This window comes from Megascapheus bottae, chromosome 17, assembly GCF_031878675.1.
Source record: "Megascapheus bottae isolate mThoBot1 chromosome 17, mThoBot2.hap1, whole genome shotgun sequence".
Lineage (NCBI taxonomy): Eukaryota > Metazoa > Chordata > Mammalia > Rodentia > Geomyidae > Megascapheus > Megascapheus bottae.
Genome location: NC_143525.1, coordinates 16,589,783 through 16,614,480, shown reverse-complemented (window position 1 = coordinate 16,614,480; position 24,698 = coordinate 16,589,783). Strand labels below are relative to the sequence as shown.

Below are 24,698 nucleotides of genomic sequence, written 5' to 3'. Positions count from 1 at the left end.
AGGAATGAGAGCTAAGTGGTAGGCTGATGCCCCAAAGCTGCAAATGACTTCTGGTTACCGAGGCAGTGCATGGATGTTGGGGTTATCATTGTCTTTACCTTTTACATCCTAAGATTTTTAAGTGTGTATCATTCCTTCAAATAAAGAAATTTGGTACAAAAAAAAGACGGATGTCAGTGGTTCATGCCTGTAATCCTAGCTACTGAGGATGCTGAGCGGATGGTAGTTCAGAGCCACCCTGGGCACAAAAGTCTGTGAGACTCTTATCTCCAATTAACCAGCAGAAAACCAGATGTGGCATTGTAGCTGAAGTGACAGAGTGCTAGCTTTGAGCTGAAGAGCTCAGGGATAGCACCCAGGCCCAGAGTTCAAGCCCCATTACCAAAAAAAAAAAAAAAAAAAAAAAAAAAAGGAGGAGGAAAGAAAGAAAGAAATGTGGTGCTCACTTCAGCAGCTCATACACTAAAATTGAAATGATACAGAGAAGTTAGACTGGTTCCTGTGCAAAGGTGACATATAAATTTGTGAAGCATTCCATATTAATTCTTTTAAAAAAGTAAACAGGGTAAGTAAATAGAACTAAAAACTCATCAAATTTGGCAAAAGAAGGTCACTGAATATCACAGGGAAATATGCAATCACTTTAATCAGTCTTCTGAATACAAAGACAAGAAAAAAGTAGAAAGCAAACTAATAAAAAGAAACTATAATCCCTATTAGAGAACAGTCTCAGTGATTGCAAAAGTGCCCATCTGAAAGCACAGAGATCAGAAGCTTGTGGCAAAAATTGATAGAGGGTATAAACAAGAACACAGCCTCACTATTAATGAGGAAAGTGAATGAAACAAAAAAATACCAATTTATTTGAAAAGGTTTATTAAATGGCATTTGTGAAATTGTCAAGAAATGAGAACATGTGCAAGATAATAAAAATTAGTGTAACTATTTTGTGGAGAAATTTGGTTGCTCTCACTCTGCTTTTATACATTATATTTTTATGATTGTGTGTGTGTAGGTACTAAGGCTTGAACTTAGGACTTCAAGCTCTCCTGGCAGATGCTCTACTACTTGAATCATCCCTCCAGTTCAGCTTTTTTATTGCTGGGAAAGTCTTTCAGACTGTCTCTGCCTGCGCTGCCTTCAAACCACAATCCTCAGATCTCAGTCTCCTGAGTATCTACGATTAGGTCACTGGTACCCAACTTATCTTGTATAAATTCCACTTCTAGAGTTTGAACATCTTTTCTAAGTAATTTACATAATAAACTTTACTGTATATGGAGCTAATGAGTCTATGACTGCTGTTTTTATTTCATTGAATCATAAAGCTCTACTATCTAACAATACATTACACACTTTCAGTCACCTTCCAATTGCCTTCTTGACCACGAAGAAGATTGTATTACATGTGTATGAAGTGAGGTCTTTCCATTTCTTTAGGGTGGGGGGAATTTTTCTTCAGGCTTGGGGGAATTTTTTGTATCTATTATTCCCAAGGTTATCCACAAAGAGCCAAGAAAAGGGACCTTCTTTGTGCCTATGTCACCATTAAACTTTCAGTTGTTTCTAAATTAGGTGTTGTTTGCAGAACCTTCATTTTTCATCCTTATTGCTCTTACATTCAGGTTGTTCAAGTCATTACTTTTCAGAGATTGTGTTAATTGCCCTTCTAACTAATCTTCCTGCCTTTGTAGCAGGGGTCTAGGACAATGCTCTCTCTGTCTTCTCTCCTTGTCCCTTTTGCCTCCTTCCTCTTCTTATCCCCTCCTCTTCTCTCCTGTCCTCTCTTCTCATCTCCTTGTCTTCCCTTGGACCTTTTCCCCTACATTGGAGGTTTGAACTCAGGACCTCATACTGGACCACTGGGCTATCCTTCTAGTCCCTCCTCCCCCTGCCTTTAAAAAAAAATGGGTCTCTTTTTTACGTAGGCTCACTCCTGGACTGAGATCTGTTTGAGCTTTCTATCATAGCTGGGAAAACAGGTATGTACCATCACACTTAGTTATTAGTTGAGATGGGGTTTTATGTGTATGCTCAGACTGACCTTGAACTGCAGTTGTCATCCTCTTAGCTTTTCAAGTAGCTAGCAGTACAGATGTGAGTCACCAGTACCTGGCACCATTGTAGTTTCTATCCCCAGTATACTTCTACCCTATTTCGAGGGCTATCTTTAGAATACAAATTATTCTAGGCAAAATGTTAAAGATTTTCTGTGTGCATTAAACAAGTAGATCAGGCTTGTTACTCACTTTTTCCAGTGTAATTTCTAGGACAGCATATGGTGGTTAACCTTGTTCCAGACCATAAGTGAGTTAAAAATGTTTCCATTGCAAGTGGTTGATTTGGCAAGAGTAATTTATGTGTCACTGTGATGAGCATTGATTTTGTTTACTAAAAAATAAAATGCATAGTTTTCACATTGTAAACATTTAAAAGAAGCTAGCTTTTCTTCGGTCTTTTTCTTGTAAAGCATGAATGCCTGATTTTGTGACAGATGTCACAGAGAATTGGAGAGCTTTTGCATGATATGAGCTTTCGTTGGCCAAGAATTGGTAACACAAAATGTCAAATCCTAAATTTTCTTCCTCAAATATAGATTTTTTTGCATAATGGAGTCCATAGTAAGGAACAATAATATCAGTCTGGAGAGAAGGGTTGTAATGTTGGCAAAGTGTTGCAGAGTTCTCCATGAAGCTTTTCTGTTTTTTGGATTGTAGCCAGTTCTTTGCTTAAAGAAACTCTCAGTAACTTTTGTAGTAGAGTTAAAGCACCTATGTACCTTGGGGGGAAGTATTTTTTCTTAAGAGAGAAAGGTATTTTTATTTTACATTGGAAACAAAATTGGGTTGAAATTCTAAGACTAAGGCCAGGAGTTTGGCCTAGTGGTAGAATGTTTAACTAGCTTGCACCGGAGTTTGATTCCTTGGTCCCACATACAGAGAAAAAGCCGGAAGTGGTGCTGTGGTTTAAGTAGACCTCTAATCCTTGAGAAAGCCCAAGGTCAATGCCCAGGCCCTGAGTCCAAGCCCCAAGACTGACAAAAAGTTATCTCCAAATAGCTGCATCAGGGGTTTCAATTTAACATTTCTACTTATTTATATACATAATTGCATTTTGATCAGTCACCCTTTCTGTTATTCTATGCAGTCTATCACCCCCATATCCATATCTCCAAGTTTCCTACCTCCATTTTCATATATTTACATTGGGTATTATAACTTTCTCTTTGTTCTTTTTTTTTTTTTTGCCAGTCATGGGCTTGAGCTCAGGGCATGAGCACTGTCCTTGGACTTTCTTAAGGCTAGAGCTCTACCACTTAAGCCTCAGCACCATTTCTGGCTTTTTTCTATGTGTGTGGTACCGAGGAATTGAACCTGGGTCTTTGTGCATGCTAGGCAAGCACTCTACCACTAGGCCAAACTCCTGGCCCCCTTCTCTTTGTTCTTAAATATTGGAAAGTAGAATATTTAGGATTTGTGGACATACCAAACACTATTAGTTCATAGGAGTTATGGTTGGAGGAATTTCTAGAAGGTTGAAAAACTTAAAAATTGCCAGGTTCTGTTGGTGGCTTATACTTGTATTCCTAGCTATTCAGAAGGCTGAGATCTGAGGATCAAGGTTCAAAGTCAGCCTTGGTAGATAAGACTGAGATACTGTTATTTCCAATTAACCAGAATACGACAGGAGTGGAGGTGTGGCTCAAGTGGTAGAGTGCTAGCCTTGAACAAAAAAAGCCAAGAAAGAGTACAAGTCCTTAATTCCAGCCCTAGCATCTGAAAAAAAAAATAAGTTTATTGAATTGACTATTTGGAATTTGAAGTATAGTTAAGGGATTATTAAATACGCATTTTCCCTTAAAAAGAAATGAAGAATTAAAATTTTATTTTAGCAGACAGATCAATCATTTTGAGATGTTAATGCATACATACAATTTTGCTTTGAATCTCCCCTCCCAATTATATTTAAGGAAAGTTCTTACTTTTATATTTTTGGATAGCATTTTTTACCAACATATGATTATCTTCATCATCATCATTATTATTATTGGTGATGATTCCAGGGTTTGAACTTGGGGTCTGAGCTTTTTTTGCTCAAGGTAAGCATTCTACCAGTTGAACTACAGCTTCATTTCTGACTTTTTTGGGAGGAGGGCATAAGTTGGAGATAAGAGTCACATGGACTTTCCTACCTGAGCTGACTTATAAACCAGAATCCTTAGATTTCAGCCTACTGGGTAGACAGGATTTCAGGATTGAGCCACTGGTGCCCAGTTCTAAATATATTTTATCCAAGTATAAGTCTGAGCAATATTAAAACCTGTCGTTTAAACTGACATATTTCTAAATATTTTAAATCTTAAAATATGACTATTGCTTGGAGTCTTTTTTTTTTGTTTTTGATTGTTGTGGGATTTGAACTCTGGACCTGGGCATTGTCCCTGAGCTCTTCAGCTCAAGACTGCCTTGAACCACAGAGCCACTTCTGTGATCCTGTGACCTCAGCCTCCTGAGTAGGTAGGATTATAGGTATGAGCCACCAGTGCCTGGCTGCTTGGAGTCTTTTTAGTTTGCTAAATTATTTCACAAATCTGACTAAATTAGTGGACTGTTTTATTAACTTGCTAAGATTGTACTGGACTCAGTATAGGAAAATTCTCTGCCAATTGTTTTTTATTTGTATTGTCATTCTATTTTTGAGATCAGTTGGCTGGGAGCTAAGCCCTCTGCAAAATAAGGAATATTTGATAAATATATGCTCTATAAATATATAAGTATAAATAAATAAATATATTGTTACTTACTAAGCCTTCCAAAGAACCTTTATATCAACTAATTTTAAACATTATTATTATTATTATTATTATTATTATTATTATTATTTTGCCAGTCCTGGGCTTGAGCTAAAGGCCTGAGCACTGTCCTTGGGCTTTCTCTACCACTTGAGCCTCAGCACCACTTCTGGCTTTTTCCTATGTATGTAGTACCAAGAAATCAAACCCGGGTATTCATGCATTCTAGGCAAGCACTCAACCACTAGGCCAAACTCCTGACCCTTAATTTTAAACCTTATATCAATTAATTTTAAAATAGGCCATGTGTTGCTAGGTGCCAGTGGCTTATGCTGTAATCCTAGCTGCTCAGGAGGCTGAGGTCTTGAGAATCCAATTCAAAGCTGTAAATCCCACAGTTAACCACAAAAAGTTAGAATGGAGCTGTGACTCCAATTGTAAAGCACTTGCCTTGAGCAAAAGAACTCAGAGACAGCACCCAGGCCAGAAGTTCAAGCCTCATTGCTGCTCCCCCCGCCCCCCCCCCAAACCATGTGTTTAAAGAGAGAGAAATGTTAGTATGTGAATATTGCAAAAAATAACAAGCAAGAGTAGTTCTTGTTAAGCTTGCCTTCAGCTACTACTCCTTGTTCCTATTAAGTTAAATAAGATAAAAGAATAAATAAAAGAACATTTTTGACCTTTAATATATCTTGAACTTAACTAAAGTGAAAAAAGTTTATTGACATTTAGACTACATTTTAAAGCTTTTGCTTCATTTAGTCTATTTAAAAAGAAAACCTGTTTAGCTCAGGTTGGTCTGATACTTGCTATGTAGTCTAGGCAAGAATCAAATCTTCATCCTTCTGCATCATTCTCCTAAATTCTAGATTTATAGATGTGTACTACCATGCCTGGTTTCCTGTCCATAGTATTTTAGTCTTAGCAATACATGAATATATTAACATGAATATATATTATATTATCATATACAATATATTTTGCATAGCTAAATAGGTTTGTTTACATATAGTTGAAAACCTGTTTCTTATTTATATCACTTATAGGTTTATTGATTTTGAAGAATCTTATGAAATATTACTGTAGTAAAACATTTAGCCCTAGGGATTATTTGACATTCATTAGAGGAACACTGTCAGTCATTCATTTAGAAATGGCTCTAAGTCAGGGCTTCTAAGCTGAAATGCTGTGAGAGAACTTTGGAATTGATACCATTTATTCATTATAGTTGAAGTGGACTGGAATGCAATCCATCTCTGCAAGAATGACATATACATCACCTGAAATGGATCTTGTTGTACATGCAGGGACTGGAAGGACACATCCAGCTGAACTGCTTTTGGCTGTGGATAATTTTGTTCTTTGTTTCTTATGTGTGTATTTCTTATAGTGCACATGTTAAAGTTTAACCATAAGAATATATTAAAACTGTTTAAAAAGAATCATTGTTGGCCCAGAGTTTGGCCTAGTGGTAGAATACCTGCCTAACATGCATGAAGACCCGGGTTTAGTTCCTTGATACCACATACATAGAAAAAGCAAGAAGTGGTGCTGTGGCTCAAATGGTAGAGCTCTGGCCTTGAGAAAGCCCAAGGACAGTGATCAGGCCCTGAGTTCAAGCCCCAGGACTGACCCAAAAAAAAAGAATCATTGTTTTATTAGGGAAAATCCTCAAATAGTTTAATTATATAGATAATATGAAATAAAAGCAGGTGATAGCCATATCATAGCCCTCTACCACTTGAGCCACAGCACCACTTCTGATTTTTGTCTGTGTTTGTGGTACTGAGGAATTGATCCTGGGGCTTTGTGCATGCTAGGCAAGCATTCTACCACTAGGCCATGCTCCCTATGGCCTAGCCATAGTAGTTTTAAGATATAGTTAACGCTTGATGACAGGAGCATAGAATCAACTTCATTATCTGTTTATGTTCATTTCTATTTTATGCAGATGGAGGAAGCGAGGAACCATCAGATCGAAGACAGTCAAGTGTAGATTCTCGCCAAAGCCGCTCTGGGCAAGGTAAGCCTTTCATGATTTTAGGGAATTTCCTGAATTTCTTCCTTAATTTAAGGAGTGGATTTTTTTTTGTCCAAGTCTACTTTGGGTATTTTAGTTCCTCATTTAGGACAATTAATGCAATCTAAGTTCTGTAATATCATCTATTCAAAATATTAAAAACTGTTTGTCATTGAAATAGTATTACTATCCTTACAATGACACTAAGTTTGAAGCCATTTTGAGAACATAGTGATATATGTCTAGATATCACTTTGGAAAGTAACCAATAGCATATCTCATATGCTGGCTTTTTAAAAAATCCTTATTGGTACTAGAATTTGAACTCAAGACTTCACACTTGCTAGATAGGTGTTTTACTACTTAGTCATAATTCTAATCACTTTTGCTCTTTTTTTTTTCACTGGTCCTGGGCTAGAACTCAGGGTATGGGGGATGTCCTTGAGACTCTTTGTGCTGAAGGCTAGCACTCTGTTTCTTGAGCCACAGCACCGCTTCTAACTTGTTCTGAGTGGTTTATTGGAGATAAGAATCTTATGGACTTTTATGTTCAGACCGACTTTGAACCGCAATCCTCAGATCTCAGCTTTTTGAGAAGTTAGAATTACAGGTGTAAGCCACTGGCCCCTGGCTGCTCTGTTTTTTTGTTTGTTTGTTTTTTTCACTGCTGAGGTGATGTACAGAGGAGTTAAAGTTTCAGGTAGTGGGTACATTATTTCTTTAACATTGTTACCCCTTCCCATGTTTTTCTCCCACTTTCTTTCCCCTCATCTCCTCCCATTCATTTTGTTTTTCTCTTACCTTCCTTTTTTCAAATAAACAAATAAACGTATTTGCAATATACCAGATACCACATTTAGATACAATGACAACATGAGATAAACCATAAGGGGGGAAAGAAGAGAAAAGAAATAGCTTCACATCGTATATTAAGAATAACAATCACAAAGATAAACCTCTTGTTTCCCATATCCTAAAGTTCATTTTGCTTTGCCTCATTCTATATGGCTGTATGTATATTTGAACTGTTGTGATCCCTGTTACAAATGAGGGAAACCATGGAGCCTGTTTTTTGGGTCTTGCTTACTTCATTTAATATGATTTTTTTCCAAGTCTTTCCATTTCCTTAAAAATGGGGCAATGTCATTCTTTCTTATGGCAGCATAAATTCCATGCTGTATACATACCACATCTTCACGATCTTATTTAAAAAAAGTTTTTTATTAAAACTTTTTATTGGGGCTGGGAGTTTGGCCTAGTGCTTACTTAGAGTGCTTGCCTTGCATGCAGAAAGACCCAGGTTCGATTCCTCAGTACCACATACATAAAAAAAGCCAGAAGTGGTATTGTAGCTCAGGTGGTTGGGCACTGGCTTTCAGAAAACCCAAGCACAGTGCTCAGAGCCCTGAATTCAAGCCTCAGGACTGGCCAAAAAAAAAAAAAAAAACCTTCTTATTGGTTCAACAAGATGTGGTATTTGTACACAATGGAATTCTATGTGGTTGTCAGAAAGAACGACATCACCCATTTGTTAGGAAATGGAAAGACTTAGAAAAAAGCATATTAAGTGAAGTAAGCCAGACTCAAAGGAACATAGGCTCAATGGTTTCCCTCATTTGTCATAATCAGTAGAAACCTTGGGCTCTCCTAGCAGAGAATTGCAATAGAGCAAAACCTTGATACATAAGGCCATATAGTATGGTGCTAATTGAAAGGACCTCTAGGATATAGAAACAAAAGCCATATAATGAATGATTGTTGTCCTTAATGTACTGTTATCTCTCATCTCTTTTGCTGTCCCTTGGTTATCTCATATTGTCACAATATCTCACTTTGTTACCTGATATATTGGATATATTTGTATTTGGTTATTTGAAATTGGATAGGGAAGGGGGGAAAACAAACTGGGGGGGGTAGGGGGAGGGTAATGTGTACCAAGACATGTGAAAGGGTATCAAAGTATGTGAATTAATGCACCTTCTATCTGGCAAATATCATGTAACCCTTTTATTAATTACATTAAAAATATCAAAGACTCAAAAAAAATTTAAAAAAACACTTGAGTTTTTACATCATATTTCAAATGTCATGTCTACAAACAAGTATTCAAGAAAAAAAACTCTCTGTAATCACTGGCCCACAAATTTAAGAACATAATTAAAATTAAGCTGAGTCTTTGTATGTCATAGATATATATCAATCTATATATCAATATATGTCTATAGAATATATATTCTATCATAAACCTATGTGTCTATATACATATATTTATATCTCCAAATTCATGCCAATAACCTGGAGTAGTACCTGAGTATTGAGTTATTGCTCTTGTATCGTTTAGATCTAATACCCACCTATGAAGGAGACCATGCGCCTTTTGATCCTTTGGTCTTGGCTTATCTTGGTATGATTTGCTCTAGTTCCATCCGTGGCGAATGCCATGGTTGCTATGTAGAACTCCATTGTATATATATATATACCACATTTTTTTGTATCTATTCATTTGTAGTGGGACATCTTGGTTGTTTCTATCCCTTGGCTGTTGTGAACACTGCAATGATGAACATGTCTGTACAGGTGTTCTTATCGTATCCTGGGTTATGATGCTAAGGGTAGATGCCTAACAGTAGTATGGCTGGGTCGTAGGGAAGGTCTATGTTTAGTTTTTTGAGGAACCTCCAAACTGCCTTCCAGAGTGGTTGTACTAGTTAACATTCCCACTGGCAGTACAGTAAAGTTCCTCTTTCTTCACATTTGTGATGGTCTGGATTCAGAATATTGGTCATTCTGATTGGGGTAAGGTGTTATCTCAGGGTTATTTTTACTTGCATTTCCTTTATGACCATGGATGATGAGCATTTTCTCATATGTTTCTTTGCCATTTTTACCTCTTCCTTTGATAAGTCTCTGTTTAGTTCTCATTTAGCAATTGGTTTATTGGGTTGGGTGGGGGATTAGTTTCTTAAGTTCCTGTAGATATTGAATATTAAGACTTTGTCTGATGTATTGTTGGTAAATATCTTTTCCAAGTTGGATGGCTGTCTTTCTGTTTTAGTAGCTAGGTCTTTAGCTTTTATTTTTAGGTAGACCCATTTGTCGAGTCTCTCTCCAATCTGTTGTGACCCTGGGACTCTGTTCAGGAAGTTTCTGCCTGTGCCTTTCCTACTCTGTTGTATAGCAGTTTCAGAGTTTCAGGTCTGATATTGTGGTCTTTGATCCATTTTGAGTTAATATTTCTACATGGCGACAGGCTGGGATTAATTTTTAGTTTTTTGCATGTGGCTGCCCAGTTTCCCCAGCATCAATAATTGAAGAGGATTTGTTTATTCCACTATATATGTCTAGCTCCTTTGTTGAATGTAAGCTGACTATAAGTATATGGTTTTATTTCTGGATATTATATTCTGTTCCATTGATCTTCTGTGCCAGTAACATGCTGTTTTTGTTATTATGGCTCTATAGTAGAGTTTGAAGTCTGGTACTGTAATACCACCTGCATTGCTCTTTTTTCCTAGAATTTCTTTGGCTATTCTAGGTCTTCTGTTGTTCCATATATGAATTTTTAGATTATGAGGTTGCTATTGTTTTCCATATGAAAATACTTTTAACTTTATATTAATATTAGTCTTTACCAAAAATTTTAAATAAATACTGTCAGTAGCATTTATTTCAAAACTTTCAATTGTGATATTTAAAGAACAGTTTCATTTGTTGGACAATATTTGGAAGATTTGAAGTTTGAATTGTCTATATTTCTAATCCTATATTTCTTTTAAAAATCAATTTTTACTGATTTCAACTCAGTAAATTATAGTAGTCTTTTTTTATAAAACTAAACTTGAAAAATTCTAGCGTTTTCATAAAATTAAACTTGAAATTTATTCTTCTGCCAAAAACTTACAATCATCAGATATTAAATTGGATATATTGGATATAAACAACTTAGAATGTATTTATATTAGTCATATTTGTACTTTCAATGAGTTATAATCATATTAAATAAAAATTTGTATTCTGCCAATTAATTTTGTTTTTACTCCCCTAACATAAAAAATATCATCTATATTCAGTCTGTATTCTTATATATTTCTCTGATCTCCTATTGGCATTTGCAAGAAAATACATATATGTGTTTAGTAATTTTTAATATAGGACAGTATAAAATCAATAGTATAAAAATCAAAAGTATAGCTGGGTGCTGGTGGCTCATTCCTGTTACTTGGGAAGCTGAGATCTGAAGATCACGGTTCAAAGCCAGCTTGGGCATAAAATTCCATGAGACTCTTATCTCCAGTTAACCAGAAGTGCGCTGTGGCTCAAGTGGTAGAGCACTAGCATTGAACTGAAGACTCAGGGACAATGCCCAAACCTCGAGTTGAAGCCCCAGGACCAACCAAAAAAATAAAAAATCAAAAGTATAACCTCCCTCGGAAATAATACCAAAACTAAGGGCTGGGATTTAGCTCAGTGGCAAAGTGCTTGCCTAGCAAGAGCAACATCCTGGATTCAATATCCAGTATTAAAAAAGAAAAGGCAAAAAAATTAATAATATTACAACTTCATTTTTTTCATATATGCATCCCTTGTGTGAAGAACAGTTGTGCGCATCTCACTAGAATATATTGCATTCCATCATACATTTACTAAAAAATAGTGACCTTTCATGAATATCAATTAAATCACATTATTTTCCTACTTAGGACCCATCGATGGCTTTCTGTTGTGCTTAGAAAAAAAAGAACTTTTTGACTTATGAATCTCCCATTAATGAGCTTACCTATTTGAACTCAAACTTTGAAAAACTTAACTGTTCAGGCTGTCACGCATTATCTTCTTTTATTGTTAAATGTGAAGACATTTGGTTGAATCAGGATTACATATAGAATGCTAGTTGAAAGGCACTAATAAAGGGTGCTCCCAGTTTTCTAGTCAGTATAGCATAGAAAGGAGAATATAAAGGAATTTTTTTTCAAATATTTTTATTGTAATTAATTCAAGGGTTACATTATATTTGCCAGATAAGAGGTGCATTAATTCACATACATTGATACCCTTTCACATGTCTTGGTCACATTTCCCTCCCCCCCACTCCCATCCGTCATCTTGTTTTCCCCCCTTCCCTATCCAATTTCAAATTACCAAATACAAATATATCCAATATATCAGATAACAAAGTGAGATACTGTAACAATATGAGATAACCAAGGGACAGCAAAAGAGATGAGAGATAACAGTACATTAAGGACAACAATCACTCATTATATGACTTTTGTTTCTATATCCTAGAGGTCCTTTCAATTAGCATCATACTATATGGCCTTATGTTTCTAGGTTTTGCTCTATTGTAAATCTCTGCTAGGAGAGCCCAAGGTTTCTACTGGTTATGACAAATAAGGGAAACCATTGAGCCTATGTTCCTTTGAGTCTGGCTTACTTCACTTAATATGCTTTTTTCTAAGTCTTTCCATTTCCTAACAAATGGGGTGATGTCGTTCTTTCTGACAGCCACATAGAATTCCATTGTGTACAAATACCACATCTTCTTGATCCACTCATCAACTGAGAGACACCTGGGTTGGTTCCATATCTTTGCTATGGTAAATAGTGCTGCAATGAACATCGTTGTGCTAGTGGATTAAGTATGTCCTTGTTTCTGGACAATTGGGTAAATGCCTAGTAGTGGAATTGCTGGGTCATAGGGGAGCTCTATGTTTAGTATATGCATATATACAATACATCAGATAACAAGGTGAAATACTGTAACAATATGAGATAACCAAGGGACAGCAAAAGAGAGAGATAACATAGTACATTAAGGACAACAATCACTCATTATATGGCTTTTGTTTCTATATCCTAGAGGTCCTTTCAATTGGCGTCATACTGTATGGCCTTATGTATCTAGGTTTTGCTCTATTGCAAATCTCTGCTAGTAGAGCCCAAGGTTTCTACTGATTATGATAGATGAGGGAAACCATTGAGCCTAAGCCATTCCCTCTAAAATCAGGAACAAGACAAGGATGCCCACTCTCTCCACTCCTCTTTAACATAGTATTAGAATTCCTAGCCAGTGCAATAAGGCAAAAAGCAAGCATAAAGGGGATCTAAGTAGGGAAAGAGGAAGTAAAACTATCCCTCTTTGAAGATGACATGATTCTGTATTTAAAGAACCCTATAGGCTCTACTCCCAAGCTCCTTGAGCTGATTCAAAACTTTGGAAGGGTAGCAGGCTATAAAATTACCCTCAAAAATCAACTGCCTTCCTCTACGCCAACAGTGAGAGGAATGAGGCAACAATCAGGAAAGCAACTCCTTTTGCAATAGCCTCAAAGAAAATAGAGTACCTAGGAATTAGCTTAACTAAGAATGTAAAGGACCTTTTTGGTGAAAACTTTAAAACCCTGAAAAAGGAAATTAAAGAAGAACTAAAGAAATGGAAAAACCTCCCATGCTCCTGGATTGGAAGAGTCAACATCGTGAAAATGACAATCTTGCCAAGGGCTATCTACAAATTCAACACAATACCCATCAATACCCCAATATCATTCTTTAAAGAAATAGAAGAGGCAATCCAAAATTTCATATGGAATAAAAAAAGACAACGTATAGCAAAAACAATTCTTAGCAGAAAGAACAGCACAGGAGGAATTTCAATACCAAACTTTAGACTCTATTACAGAGCTATAGTGACCAAAACAGCTTGGTACTGGCACAAGAACAGGCCTGAAGACCAATGGAATAGAACTGAAGACCCAGATATTAAACCACAGACCTATGGCCACCTAATCTTTGACAAGGGAGCCAAAAAAAATAGAATGGAAGAAAGCCTCTTCAACAAGTGGTGCTGGCAGAACTGGTTAAGCACTTGCAGAAAACTAAAGTTGGATCCTTCTTTGTCACCCTGCACTAGAATTAACTCCAAATGGATCAAAGACCTGGAGGTAAAAGCTGACACATTGAAAACTTTACAAGAAGGAATAAGAGATACAGTAGGCCTCCTTGGCACAGGTTGAAACTTTCTTAATAGGGACCAAGACTCACAACAAATCAGAGAAAGTCTGAGTAAGTGGGACTACATTAAACTGCAAAGCTTTTGTATGGCAAAGGACATAGCTAGTAAATTAATTAGGAAGCCTACAGAGTGGGAGAAGATCTTCACCAACCATACAACGGACGAAGGCCTCATATCTAAAATATATCAACAGCTCAAAAAATTGAATCACTCCAAAACTAATCTCCAAAGTAACAACCATCCCATTAAAAGATGGGCCAAAGACTTAGAGTCTTCTCTGAAGAAGGAACAAAAATGGCCTATAGACATATGAAGAAATGCTCAACATCTCTGGTCATAAAAGAAATGCAAATCAAAACAACTATAAGATTCCACCTCACTCCAGTTAGAATGGCCAGGATCAGGAAAATGAATAACAACAGATGCTGGAGGGGATGTGGCCAGGAGGGATCACTACTACACTGTTGGTGGGAGTGCAAACTCGTTCAACCACTATGGAAAGCAGTATGGCAGTGCCTCAAAAGGCTAAACATAGAGCTTCCCTATGACCCAGCAGTTCCACTACTAGGCATTTACCCAATTGTCTAGAAACAAGGACATACTAAATCCACTAGCACAACAATGTTCATTGCAGCATTATTCACCATAGCAAAGATATGGAACCAACCCAGATGTCCCTCAGTTGATGAGTGGATCAACAAGATGTGGTATTAATACACAATGGAATTCTATGCTGCTGTCAGAAAGAATGACATCGCCCCATTTGTTAGAAAATGGAAAGACTTAGAATAAATCATATTAAGTGAAGAAAGCGAAACTCAAAGGAACTTAGGCTCAATGGTTTCCCTCATCTATATATATATACATATATATATATATGTATATATATATATATATATATTTTAAGACTAAAGAACTGATTCCCACAAGGGGGCAGACTAAGACAGCTTGAAGAAATGCACTATAAACCTGGGTGTAATATATATATTTAAAATTTATTTCAAATTCATGATCCATAGTTAGGGGAAATCACCATGGGTCTCACGAATCATCCCATAAATGATACCATGTGTTGGAAGTCTCTGCCTAGCCCTTTCCCCATATATATGAAGATTATTGGCAAATTGAATGCTTAGCAGTATTTTCAGTCAGATTATTGTTCATGAATGGAAATCCATATTTCTGGTCACATATATAAATTCTATCTCATTTTGATGAGTACCTTGGGAAAAGATAAAGCAGCTGGCTAGAGACTAACGAAGTCCTCAGAACAGGTCCTTTTGTTTCTTCCTGTCTCTACAAGAATATAGACCTCACTCCAAAACTCCTAGAGCTGATAGACACCTTCAGCAAAGTAGCGAGATATAAAACCAATACTTGTCTAGCACCAATGGCTCATGCCTATAATCCCTTCTGCTTAGGAAGCTAGATGTCTGTATTCTGCCATCTTTTCCAATTGTTTCATTATTTTTCTTTTATGTTAATGAGTTTTGAACTTGAGGCCTCATACTTGCTAGGTGGTGCTCTCATGTTGAGCCATGCTCCCAGGGCTTTTGTACTGATAATTTGTGAGCTAGGGTCTTGCTTCCTGTCTAAGCATACACCTGGACTATGATCTTCCAGGTTGGGTTTTTTGTTTGTTTGTTTTTGTTTTTTTCTGGAGTAGCTGGGATGACAGGCAGGCATCACCACAGTCAGTTTTTCTATTGAGATGGACTCTAATGAACATTTCTCTGTGGGCTATTTTGAACCATCATCCTCCCAGTCTCAGCCTCCCAAATAGGTCGGCTGGAAGTGACACTGTGGCTCAATTGGTAGAGCACTAGCCTTGAGCTGAAGTACTCAGGGACAGCACCAAGCCCTGAGTTCAAGCCCTACGACTGAGAGGGTAGAAGGGACAGAGAAGCTAGGCTTATATGCATGAGCTACTAGAGCCTAGCAAACTATTTTATTTATTCGTTTTTTCTAGTACTGGAGTGTAATTAGGTCCTAATACTTAATAGACAGATGTTCTACCACTTGAGCCATGCCTCCAGCCACGTCATGTTTTCAGTGGCACTATTTTAATAACCCTGGCTTATTTTTTTTCTCTTTCAAGTGTCCATTGCTAATATATAGAAAGAGAGTGGATTCTTACATGTTACTATTGTAACCTGTGAATTTGACTCATTCAGTGGCTTTTGTTTTGTTTTGTTTTTTTTCCATTCCTGGGGCTTGAACTCAGGGCCTGGGCACTGACCTTAGGCTTTCTCGAGACTAATGCTCTTCCACTTCAGCCACAGCACCACTTCTGGCTTTTTCTTGGTATGTGGTACCAAGGAATGGAACCCAGGGTTTTGTGCATGCTAGACAATCGTTCTACCACTAGGCCAAATTCCTGGCTCTAACTCAGTTATTTTTTATAATTGGATTTTTTAATTGTTAGAATGATGTTATACTTACATTCATTAGATAGTGAGTACATTAATTCTTGAACATTGTTACCCCTTCTCATGTTTTTCTGTCACTTTCCCTCCCCTCCCCTCCTCCCAAGTTGTGAAGTTCATTTCCAGTGTATTGTCTTGTGAATATTGCTGTTATACTGGTTCACCCTTTGTCCTTGGTCTCATCATCTTGTTTTTCCCCTTCCCTTCCCTGATTAAAATGAACAAATAAATGTGTATATAATACACCAGGTTGGATTTTTTGGGGAGAGCAGATAAACTTAAAATTTTCACATAGGTAATAATACTGAATGATTATATGAGTCATTCTGTGATTCTTTCTGCCTCATTTATGGGCTTGGAAGAAAGTTACAGTCAAAGGGTGAGATAAGCTCTAACTTAAAAGAACATTTTGAATATATGTAGAGTGTATACACACACGCACACACACACACACACACACACACGTTCTCAGGTTCTTTTATAGAGAAACTTATTGACATTACTTTTAAACTGAAAATTCACAAATTATCTATACAGTTCAATGAGTTATCATTCAATGAATATATTTTACTGTAGGTTTTTTATTTTAAGTTTTTGAAGTTTTACTTATGATTACTTAAAAATTTAGAAAGTAATTCTCTAGAATACACACTGCATTTAGCTAAAGCATTTCCTTATCAGCTTGAATTTTAGTTTATTTTTGGTAATATTGGGGTCTGACTTCCAGTTTTACTTGCTTGTAGCTAGTGCTTTTATCACTTAAACCATGCTTCCAACTAGGTTTTTTGCTTGTTAATTGGAGATGGAGTCTCCAGAGTTTTCTGCTAAGGCTGGTTTCAAGCCATCCTACTCCCACGTCCCAGTCTCCTGAGTTATGTAAGGTTACAAGCATGAGCTACCAGTGCCTGATTTAGCTTAAATTTTTAACAAATAAGACTTTTCTTAGTGACGGCTGAAGTTTTAATTGAATAGTAATTACTCCTAACATTTTTAAAATGTTAACTCTAGGTGGGATTGGCTCAGTTTTTAAATATCTAATTCAAGTATGTATATTTTTTCTGTCAAGTTAGCAGTATTTTAATTTGTATCTCAGTATTTAATTTTGTTCATGCAAAAAAAGTTGCAAGAAATAGAACACTAAAAAATAAGGATTGCAGGCCGGGAGTTTGGCCTAGTGGTAGAGCGCTTGCCTAGCAAGCACGAAGACCCGGGTTCGATTCCTTGGTACCCCACATACATAGCAAAAAGCCGGAACTGGTGCCGAGGCTCAAGTGGTAGAGTGCTAGCTTTGAGAAAGTCCAAGGACAGTGCTTAGGCCCTGAGTTCAAGCCCAGGACTGGCAAAAAGAAAAAATAAGGATTGCATAGTAAAGAATACTAATGAGCGTTATCTTACATAATTGGTAATTTGGATTCATAGTTTTTTAGTGACTTTATGTTATATAATTACATATTCCTTTTGCCATGCAGTATTGTAGTAGCGTATACTAGTGTGGGTCAGTTAATATCCCTGCCCCATCAGTGACTGCTTGTATGACTTCCTTGTGCCAGGGGAATGTTAGTGAGTAGAGATTTTACATGTCAGTCTGAGTTGCTGCTCCTTTGATCCACTAGAGAAGAACATACTCTGTGTACCCCCTTGTCCTTGTCCCTTCAGTGGCTAGACCCAATGTTAAACAATACACTGTTATCATTTTGAATCTGACCATAAATCTATTAATCAGTAGCATCTTGAGTCCACCCACAATTTGCAGGCTTATGTACTTGAAGTAAAGTTATAAACTACTGAAGTGGTGAGGGGAGTAGTTTCTAAGAGACTATGTAAAATGTTCTGTAAATGATACTAGTTTTTAAGAGAAGCTGTTAACTAGTGTATAATCATATTTTGTGGATGCTTATTTCTTTATTTGAAAATGTGTTTTTTTCTGTAGTATCAATGAGTTCAAGCATGATTTGTAGGACAGAGAAGATGGAAGAAAATGTTTCTAAGCAAAAAAAGTGAAGTAGGACAGCCAAACTGGACTAATTGCTGTATAATTCCTTAAGGAGTATTACTGTATTCTAAAATTACCTGCTAATTTTTAACTGTGGTACATTTCAAATGAAAAGTGGTACTTCACTAAACCAAATATATTCTTCAGATATATTACTTTAAAGGATTCGTCAGTTAGCAAATATACATTATTAGTATGCTTCTTAATCTACAAAGAACAGGAATTCTGTATAAAATTGAATTTTGTTCGTGTAAGCCTAATAACTATGAATGTATATTGAGAGAAACAGTTGAAAAACAGGTCTTGGTGATACAATACCTATCTGATCAGAATTCTAGAGAGGAAGGGAGAGAAGGGCAAAGGGAGGGGAGGGAAAGAGTAAGAGAGAGAAAGAGAGAGGGAGAGAGAGAGAAGGAGGGAGAGAGAGTGTGCACACAAACATTTGAAAGAAAGTCAGTATAGTAACCAAAGGGCCCCAAAAAATAAAAGTTAAGAGATATTCTGATGAAATTCCTAAAATCTAAGAATAAAGAATGAATTCTTCATTTCTCTCAACAGAAGTTTAACCTTTATTCTACTTTATGTTCTATGCATTGTTGTCCCTGTGAATTTTGTATTTTTTATCAGACTTTCTGGTTTATATGTCTTTTCTGATTTACTTTGTTCAAGTTATCTTATCTGTGCTATTGTTAGACAGTTTGTTATGTATGATAAATTATTTAAATAATTTGAGATCTATGAAGATGCTATCTTAAGATTTATGTTAAAGACAGTTTGTTATGTGTGATAAATTATTTAAATAATTTGAGATCTATGAAGATGCTATCTTAAGATTTATGCTTGTTGTGGGTGGTCTTAGCAATCCAATACTTTTCCTCAATAAATTTTGTGGGAGCTAAGCTATTTGAGCTGAGCTTTATTACTTATAAGGATCATTCTTGGTTTAGTTCAGAGTTACTTCTTTGGGCTGTCAGTAAAAGTACAGGAGTTTTGTGTTTCCTCCCTTCACACATCGGTGAGTTCTAGACCATGTGTGTGTGTGTGCGCGCACGTATGCATTATGTGTGCTGGTCCTGGGGCTTGAACTCAGGGCCTAGGTACTCAGTCCCTGAGCTTTAGTGCTCAAGGCCAGCTCTCTACTACTTGAGCCACAGCTTCACTTCTAGATTTTTGGTAATTAATTGGAGATAAGAGTCTCACAGGTTTTCCTGCCCTGGCAGGCTTCAAACTGCAATCTGCATGTCTCAGCCTCCTGAGTAGCTAGACTGATAGTTTATTATTGCAGTTCTGTAAAGTGTTAATACCTTATTAACCTTTCCAATGCCCCCAAGTAAAAAGTCACCCCAAAAGCCAGACTTGGCTTTTATTTGTGATTCTTGGTTGCACTGTTAGTTTTCTATTACCTTCAGAAAGGTTGTTTTTTGTTTGCTTGTTTTTTAAATCAGTCGAGGGGCTTGAACTTAGGGCCTAGGTGCTGTCCCTGAGCTCTTCAGCTCAAATATTGTTCTACCACTTGAGCCACAACACCACTTCTGGCCCTTCGGAAAGGTTTTAAAGAATATAGACAGTACTAATTTTTCTTAGGGAAAAGGTTGTTGAAGTACATAATCTGCCATTACTAAGAATGGAAGCCAACAACTTATAACTTACTCTTTCAAAGGTTTGTTACATCACTAAAACCTGGGTACAAATAGCTAACACCTATATTTAGCCACTTAGGAGGCTGAAATCTGAGGATTAAGGTTTGAAGCTAGCTGAGACAGATAATTGGAAAGATCATTATCTCCAATTAACTGATTGTTATCTCCAAAATGACAGTGTGGAGGTATGGCTCAAGTGGTAGAGTAGCAGCTGAGAGCAAAAAGGCAGGGCAACAGCACACACACACACACACACACACACACACACACACACACATATACATGTGCATGCATGCACACGCACACAAACATCTGAGTAAATTCAAAGAGTACCATATAAGGTCAGCATTATTCCCTTTTTTGTAGTTTTTTTCATATATTTAAATTGTAATTAATGGAAGGGTTACATTATATTCACCAGATAGAAGGTGCATTACCTTACAAACATGGATACCCTTTCTCGTGTTTTGGTCTCCATTTCCCTCCCTCAACCCCCACCCCTCATCTTGTTTTCCCCCTTCCCTATCCTATTTCAAATAACCAAATAAACATATATACAATATATCAAATAACAAGGTAAAATACTATTTTTTGAGAGAGAAGATAAATAGAATTATATTGATCCTACTAGCAATATTAAGTAAATATTATATTTTACATTCTGTTGGGAAAAATTAAGATAATGGTTCTAATTTTAATTTACTGTGTTCTATAATTATTTCTTCTATTATTGTATCTCTCCTGAGACAGTCTGCTCCTATAAGGAGGAACCCTGTTTTATTCATCTCTGATTACCTTTAGCAGTACCAAGAGTTGAGTACCCAGCAAGCATACAAATGAAATGTATTTGTTAAAAATTCCTGAGTTGTTGTTTTTTATTGTGAAAAATTAGTATTGGGGTGTGTGTGTGTGTGTGTGTGTGTGTGTGTGTGTGTGTACTACTTTGAATTAGCCTGAAAGTCATATTTTAGTAAAGGAGACATCCTTTCTTACCAACCTTTTTTTGTGTCATTCTTTTCTGTTAACAGGTGGCATCTCCACAGAAAGCGACTGTGCTTTTGAGCCAGACTATGCTGTTCCACCACTTCCAGTGAGTGAAGGTATGCAGCACATTCGGATTATGGAGGGCATGTCTCGCTCTCTTCCATCCTCCCCCTTACTCACACATCAGTCTATCAGTGTTCGGCTTCAACCTATGAAGAAGTTAACTGGTAAGGACTTTACCTGAATTTAGTATATTTAAGGAGGCATTTAGGTCATTTTGGATGTTATGTACATGTTATGTACATCATTAGATGTTTTCTCCTTGGCCTTCCTAATATCACAGACTCTTGAAAGAGGATTTCCTACTGATTTTAATCGAGGGAATTGTAACACTATTTATTTCAACAGATTGATGTATTTATTTTTTACTTGACCCATCTGTTGTAGACATATTTTTCTAGGTTTTCAGGAATTTTCTAGTTTTGCCAGGATACACTGTTGTTCTGATTTCATTTATCAGCTTGTTCATGTCAGATTAACAGATGGAGATGTTATAATTTTAGTACTTTAGAGCTTGATCATTAAGCAAAGGTACATCCGTCATATTTTTGTTTGAAAAGATTTATCTATTTCATCTCTATTTTAAAAGGTTGATTTAGATACTTTCCTCTCAATAGGGCCCAATTATAACTTCTAGGGAATTTACTATCATAAGTAGTGTATTACACTGACTCTGGGATATCATTTCCACAATGTTAAATGTGAAAATAGGTACTTATTAAATGAACTGTGTCCTTTAAATATTTCAAGAAAGAAACTTTTAGATATAAGAATACTTAGATGTGGGGCTGGGAGCGTAGCCTAGTGGTAGTGTACTCACCTACCATGCATGAAGCCCTGATTCGATTCCTCAGTAGCACATACACAGAAAAAGCCAGAAGTGGTGCTGTGACTCAAGTGGCAGAGTGCTAGCCTTGAGTAAAAAGTACACAAGGACAGTGCCCAGGCACTGGGTTCAAGCCCCAGGACTGGCCAAAAAAAAAAAAGAATATTTATATGTGAAAATATTCAAGCTTGGCTTACTTCATTAGATTCTAATATTATTAGTATATTCTTTTGAAAGTATTGTATACATGTAGATTAATTGTTTTGTTGTGACATTTTCATGTAGTATATTATTGGTGATTAGTTGACTTGTATTAATGGGTTATGAGTACATGATAATATGAAAGTAAAGGTATATGATGTTTGCTATGTGCCTGATATTGATTGAGTTAGACAATACGGAGGTTTAACATGAACATTTTTTTTTTTGCCAGTCCTGGCCTTGGCTCAGGGCCTGAGCACTGGTCCTTGAACTTTCTCAAGGCTAGCACTCTACCACTTGAGCCTCAGCACCACTTCCAGCTTTTTTCTATGTATGTGGCACCGAGGAATTGAACCTGGGTATTCGTGCATGCTAGGCAAGCACTCTACCGCTAGGCCAAACTCCTGGCCCCTAACATGAACATTTTTAAGACAATTTAAAAGAAAACAAAAAGAAGAGGTATTTTATAAATAGAATAAAACATTGACTATTGATAGTTTTCGTCCAAATAATAATATTTCTTTATTCTGTAGTTCCATCGAATATATACTGCCTCTTTTTGCTGGTTATTGTATTGAGACAAAGTATTGACTGGTCATTAGGGTAAACTTCAAGCATTAGAAATAGTAGCAAGAAAAGTTTGGTTTTCATGCAGGAGTGAGATGGATTGCCTGAGGTTTCAACGGTACCACTTACCAACTTACCTGTTGCAATTTGAACATTTAAATAGACAACCCAGCTACTCAAAAGACTGAAATCTGAGGATTGCAGTTTGAAAGTAACCCAGGCAGGAAAGTCCATGACATTCACACACACACACACACACACACACACACACACACACACAGAAAATACTGTAAGTAATAGAAGGGTTGTATTATATTCGCCAGATAGAAGATGCATTACTTAACAATCATTGCTACCCCTTCTCAGGTTTTTGTCCCCATTAACCCCCACCCCCCCTCATCTTGTTTTCCCTCTTCCCTATCCTATTTCAAATAAACATAGATACAGTATATCAGATAAGAAGGTAAGATCCTGTAGCAATATGAGATAACCAAGGGACAACAAAAGAGATGAGAAATCACACATTATATGGTTCTTGTTTCTATATCCTGGAGGTCCACATCCAAATGGCCTTATGTATCTAGGTTTTGCCCTATTGTAAACCTCTGCTAGGAGAGTCCAAGGTTTGTACCAATTATGACAAATGAGGGAAAACATTGAGCCTATGTTCCTTTGAGTCTGGCGTACTTCACTTAATATGATTTTTTTCTAAGTCTTTCCATTTCCTTACAAATGGGGCGATGTCATTCTTTCTGATGGCAGCAAAGAATTCCACTACTTGGCATTTACCTAATTGTCCAGAAACAAATACATACTAAATCCACTAGCACAACGATGTTCGTCACAGCACTATTTACCATAGCGAAGATATGGAACTAACCCAAATGCCCCTCAGTTGGTGATTGGATCAACAAGATGTGATATTTATACACAATGGAATTCTATGCTGCCATCAGAGAGAGTCTTATCTGCAGTTAACCACCAAAAAGCTGGAAGTAGAGATGTGACTCAAATGGTAGAGCACTAGCCTTGAGCCAAAAGCTTAGGGCAGCATCCAGGATCTGAGTTAAATTCCCAGTACTGGCACAAAAATTTTTAAGAAAAGGAGAATACTTAAAGTCAATATATGCTTAGTATCTTAAAAGTGATGTAGTAAAATTTTAAGAAGGTTTATAGTTGATATGTATAAACTATTAAGATTATATTTTACAGTGTTTAGAGTCTGTGGAACATCTCAAATAGTTTTATTACTTACTAAAGATGGATAAAGTCCTAAGAATTAAAAATGTTTTTATGATTCCTAAATGACTAGAATCTGTTTAATGAAAATGTCTTAAAAAATGTTGACATGGCTACTATAGTTTGCTTCCTTTATTCTTATTCTTCAGTGGTGTGTGTGTGTGTGTGTGTGTGTGTGTGTGTGTGTGTGTGTGTGCGTGCATGTGTGCAGGTGCATGTGCATGTCTTAAGGCTTGAACTCAGGACCTGGGCTTTGTCTTTGAGCTTCTTTTGCTTGAGGCTAGAGCTGTACAATTTGAGCCACCACTCTACATTCTGGCTTTTTGGTAGTTTATTAGTGATAAGAATCTCATGGACTTTCCTGATCAAACTGGCTTCAAACTGTGATCCTCAAATGTCAGCCTCAGGTGTGGGTACAATTAGAGGTATGAGCTACCAGTGAGTATCTGATTTTACTTACTTATTCAAGAAAGTTAATTTGACTTGCTATGTCCTTGGCACTTTTCTAGACATACTAGATTAGTGAAAATGATAATTAAGGCCTCTGCTTCAAAGTTTTAAAATTTTATTTGCGAGAGCGGTAATAAACAGGTCAGTGGATAAACATTATAACCTAGATTGTGGTAAGCACTATTAAGGTATATAAAATGGGGAGCGGTATATGAGAAATTTGGCTTGAAATAGAGTTTCTTTCTATGGAATCATCAAGTAGAGTCATAGGAGATATTTGAGCTGAGGATTGAATGAAAAAGGAGGTAGCCATGGCACATTTGGTCTCTGAACCTTCCAGGCAGTGGGAATAGTTCCAACAAAAATCCAAAAGCACAAATGAACTTAGCATATTGAAGGAATGCAAAGTGGTCAGGTATGGTTTCAGCAAAATCCAAAGGGATGGTATTAAAAGATGAATCAAAATGTAAGCTGAAGCTAGAATTTTT

General features: G+C 36.7%; 1 protein-coding gene and 1 non-coding gene across 6 annotated transcripts in view; both read left to right on the top strand.

The window, feature by feature from the left end:
- Window positions 1-24,698, top strand: part of Tanc2 (tetratricopeptide repeat, ankyrin repeat and coiled-coil containing 2) — a 247,578-nt gene that overhangs the window by 58,312 nt on the left and 164,568 nt on the right. For 3 of the 5 annotated variants that reach the window (XM_090349972.1, XM_090349971.1, XM_090349970.1), the window contains exons 3-4: window positions 6,744-6,815; window positions 20,912-21,094. In XM_090349972.1, coding sequence (XP_090206098.1) covers window positions 6,744-6,815; window positions 20,912-21,094 — 255 coding nt within the window. The remainder of the gene's footprint in view (window positions 1-6,743; window positions 6,816-20,911; window positions 21,095-24,698) is intronic. The other 2 variants (XM_090349974.1, XM_090349973.1) reach the window with 1 other exon arrangement.
- On the top strand, window positions 439-544 carry LOC150051190 (U6 spliceosomal RNA). The gene has a single exon (XR_016538524.1). It is a non-coding gene; the product is annotated as a U6 spliceosomal RNA (small nuclear RNA).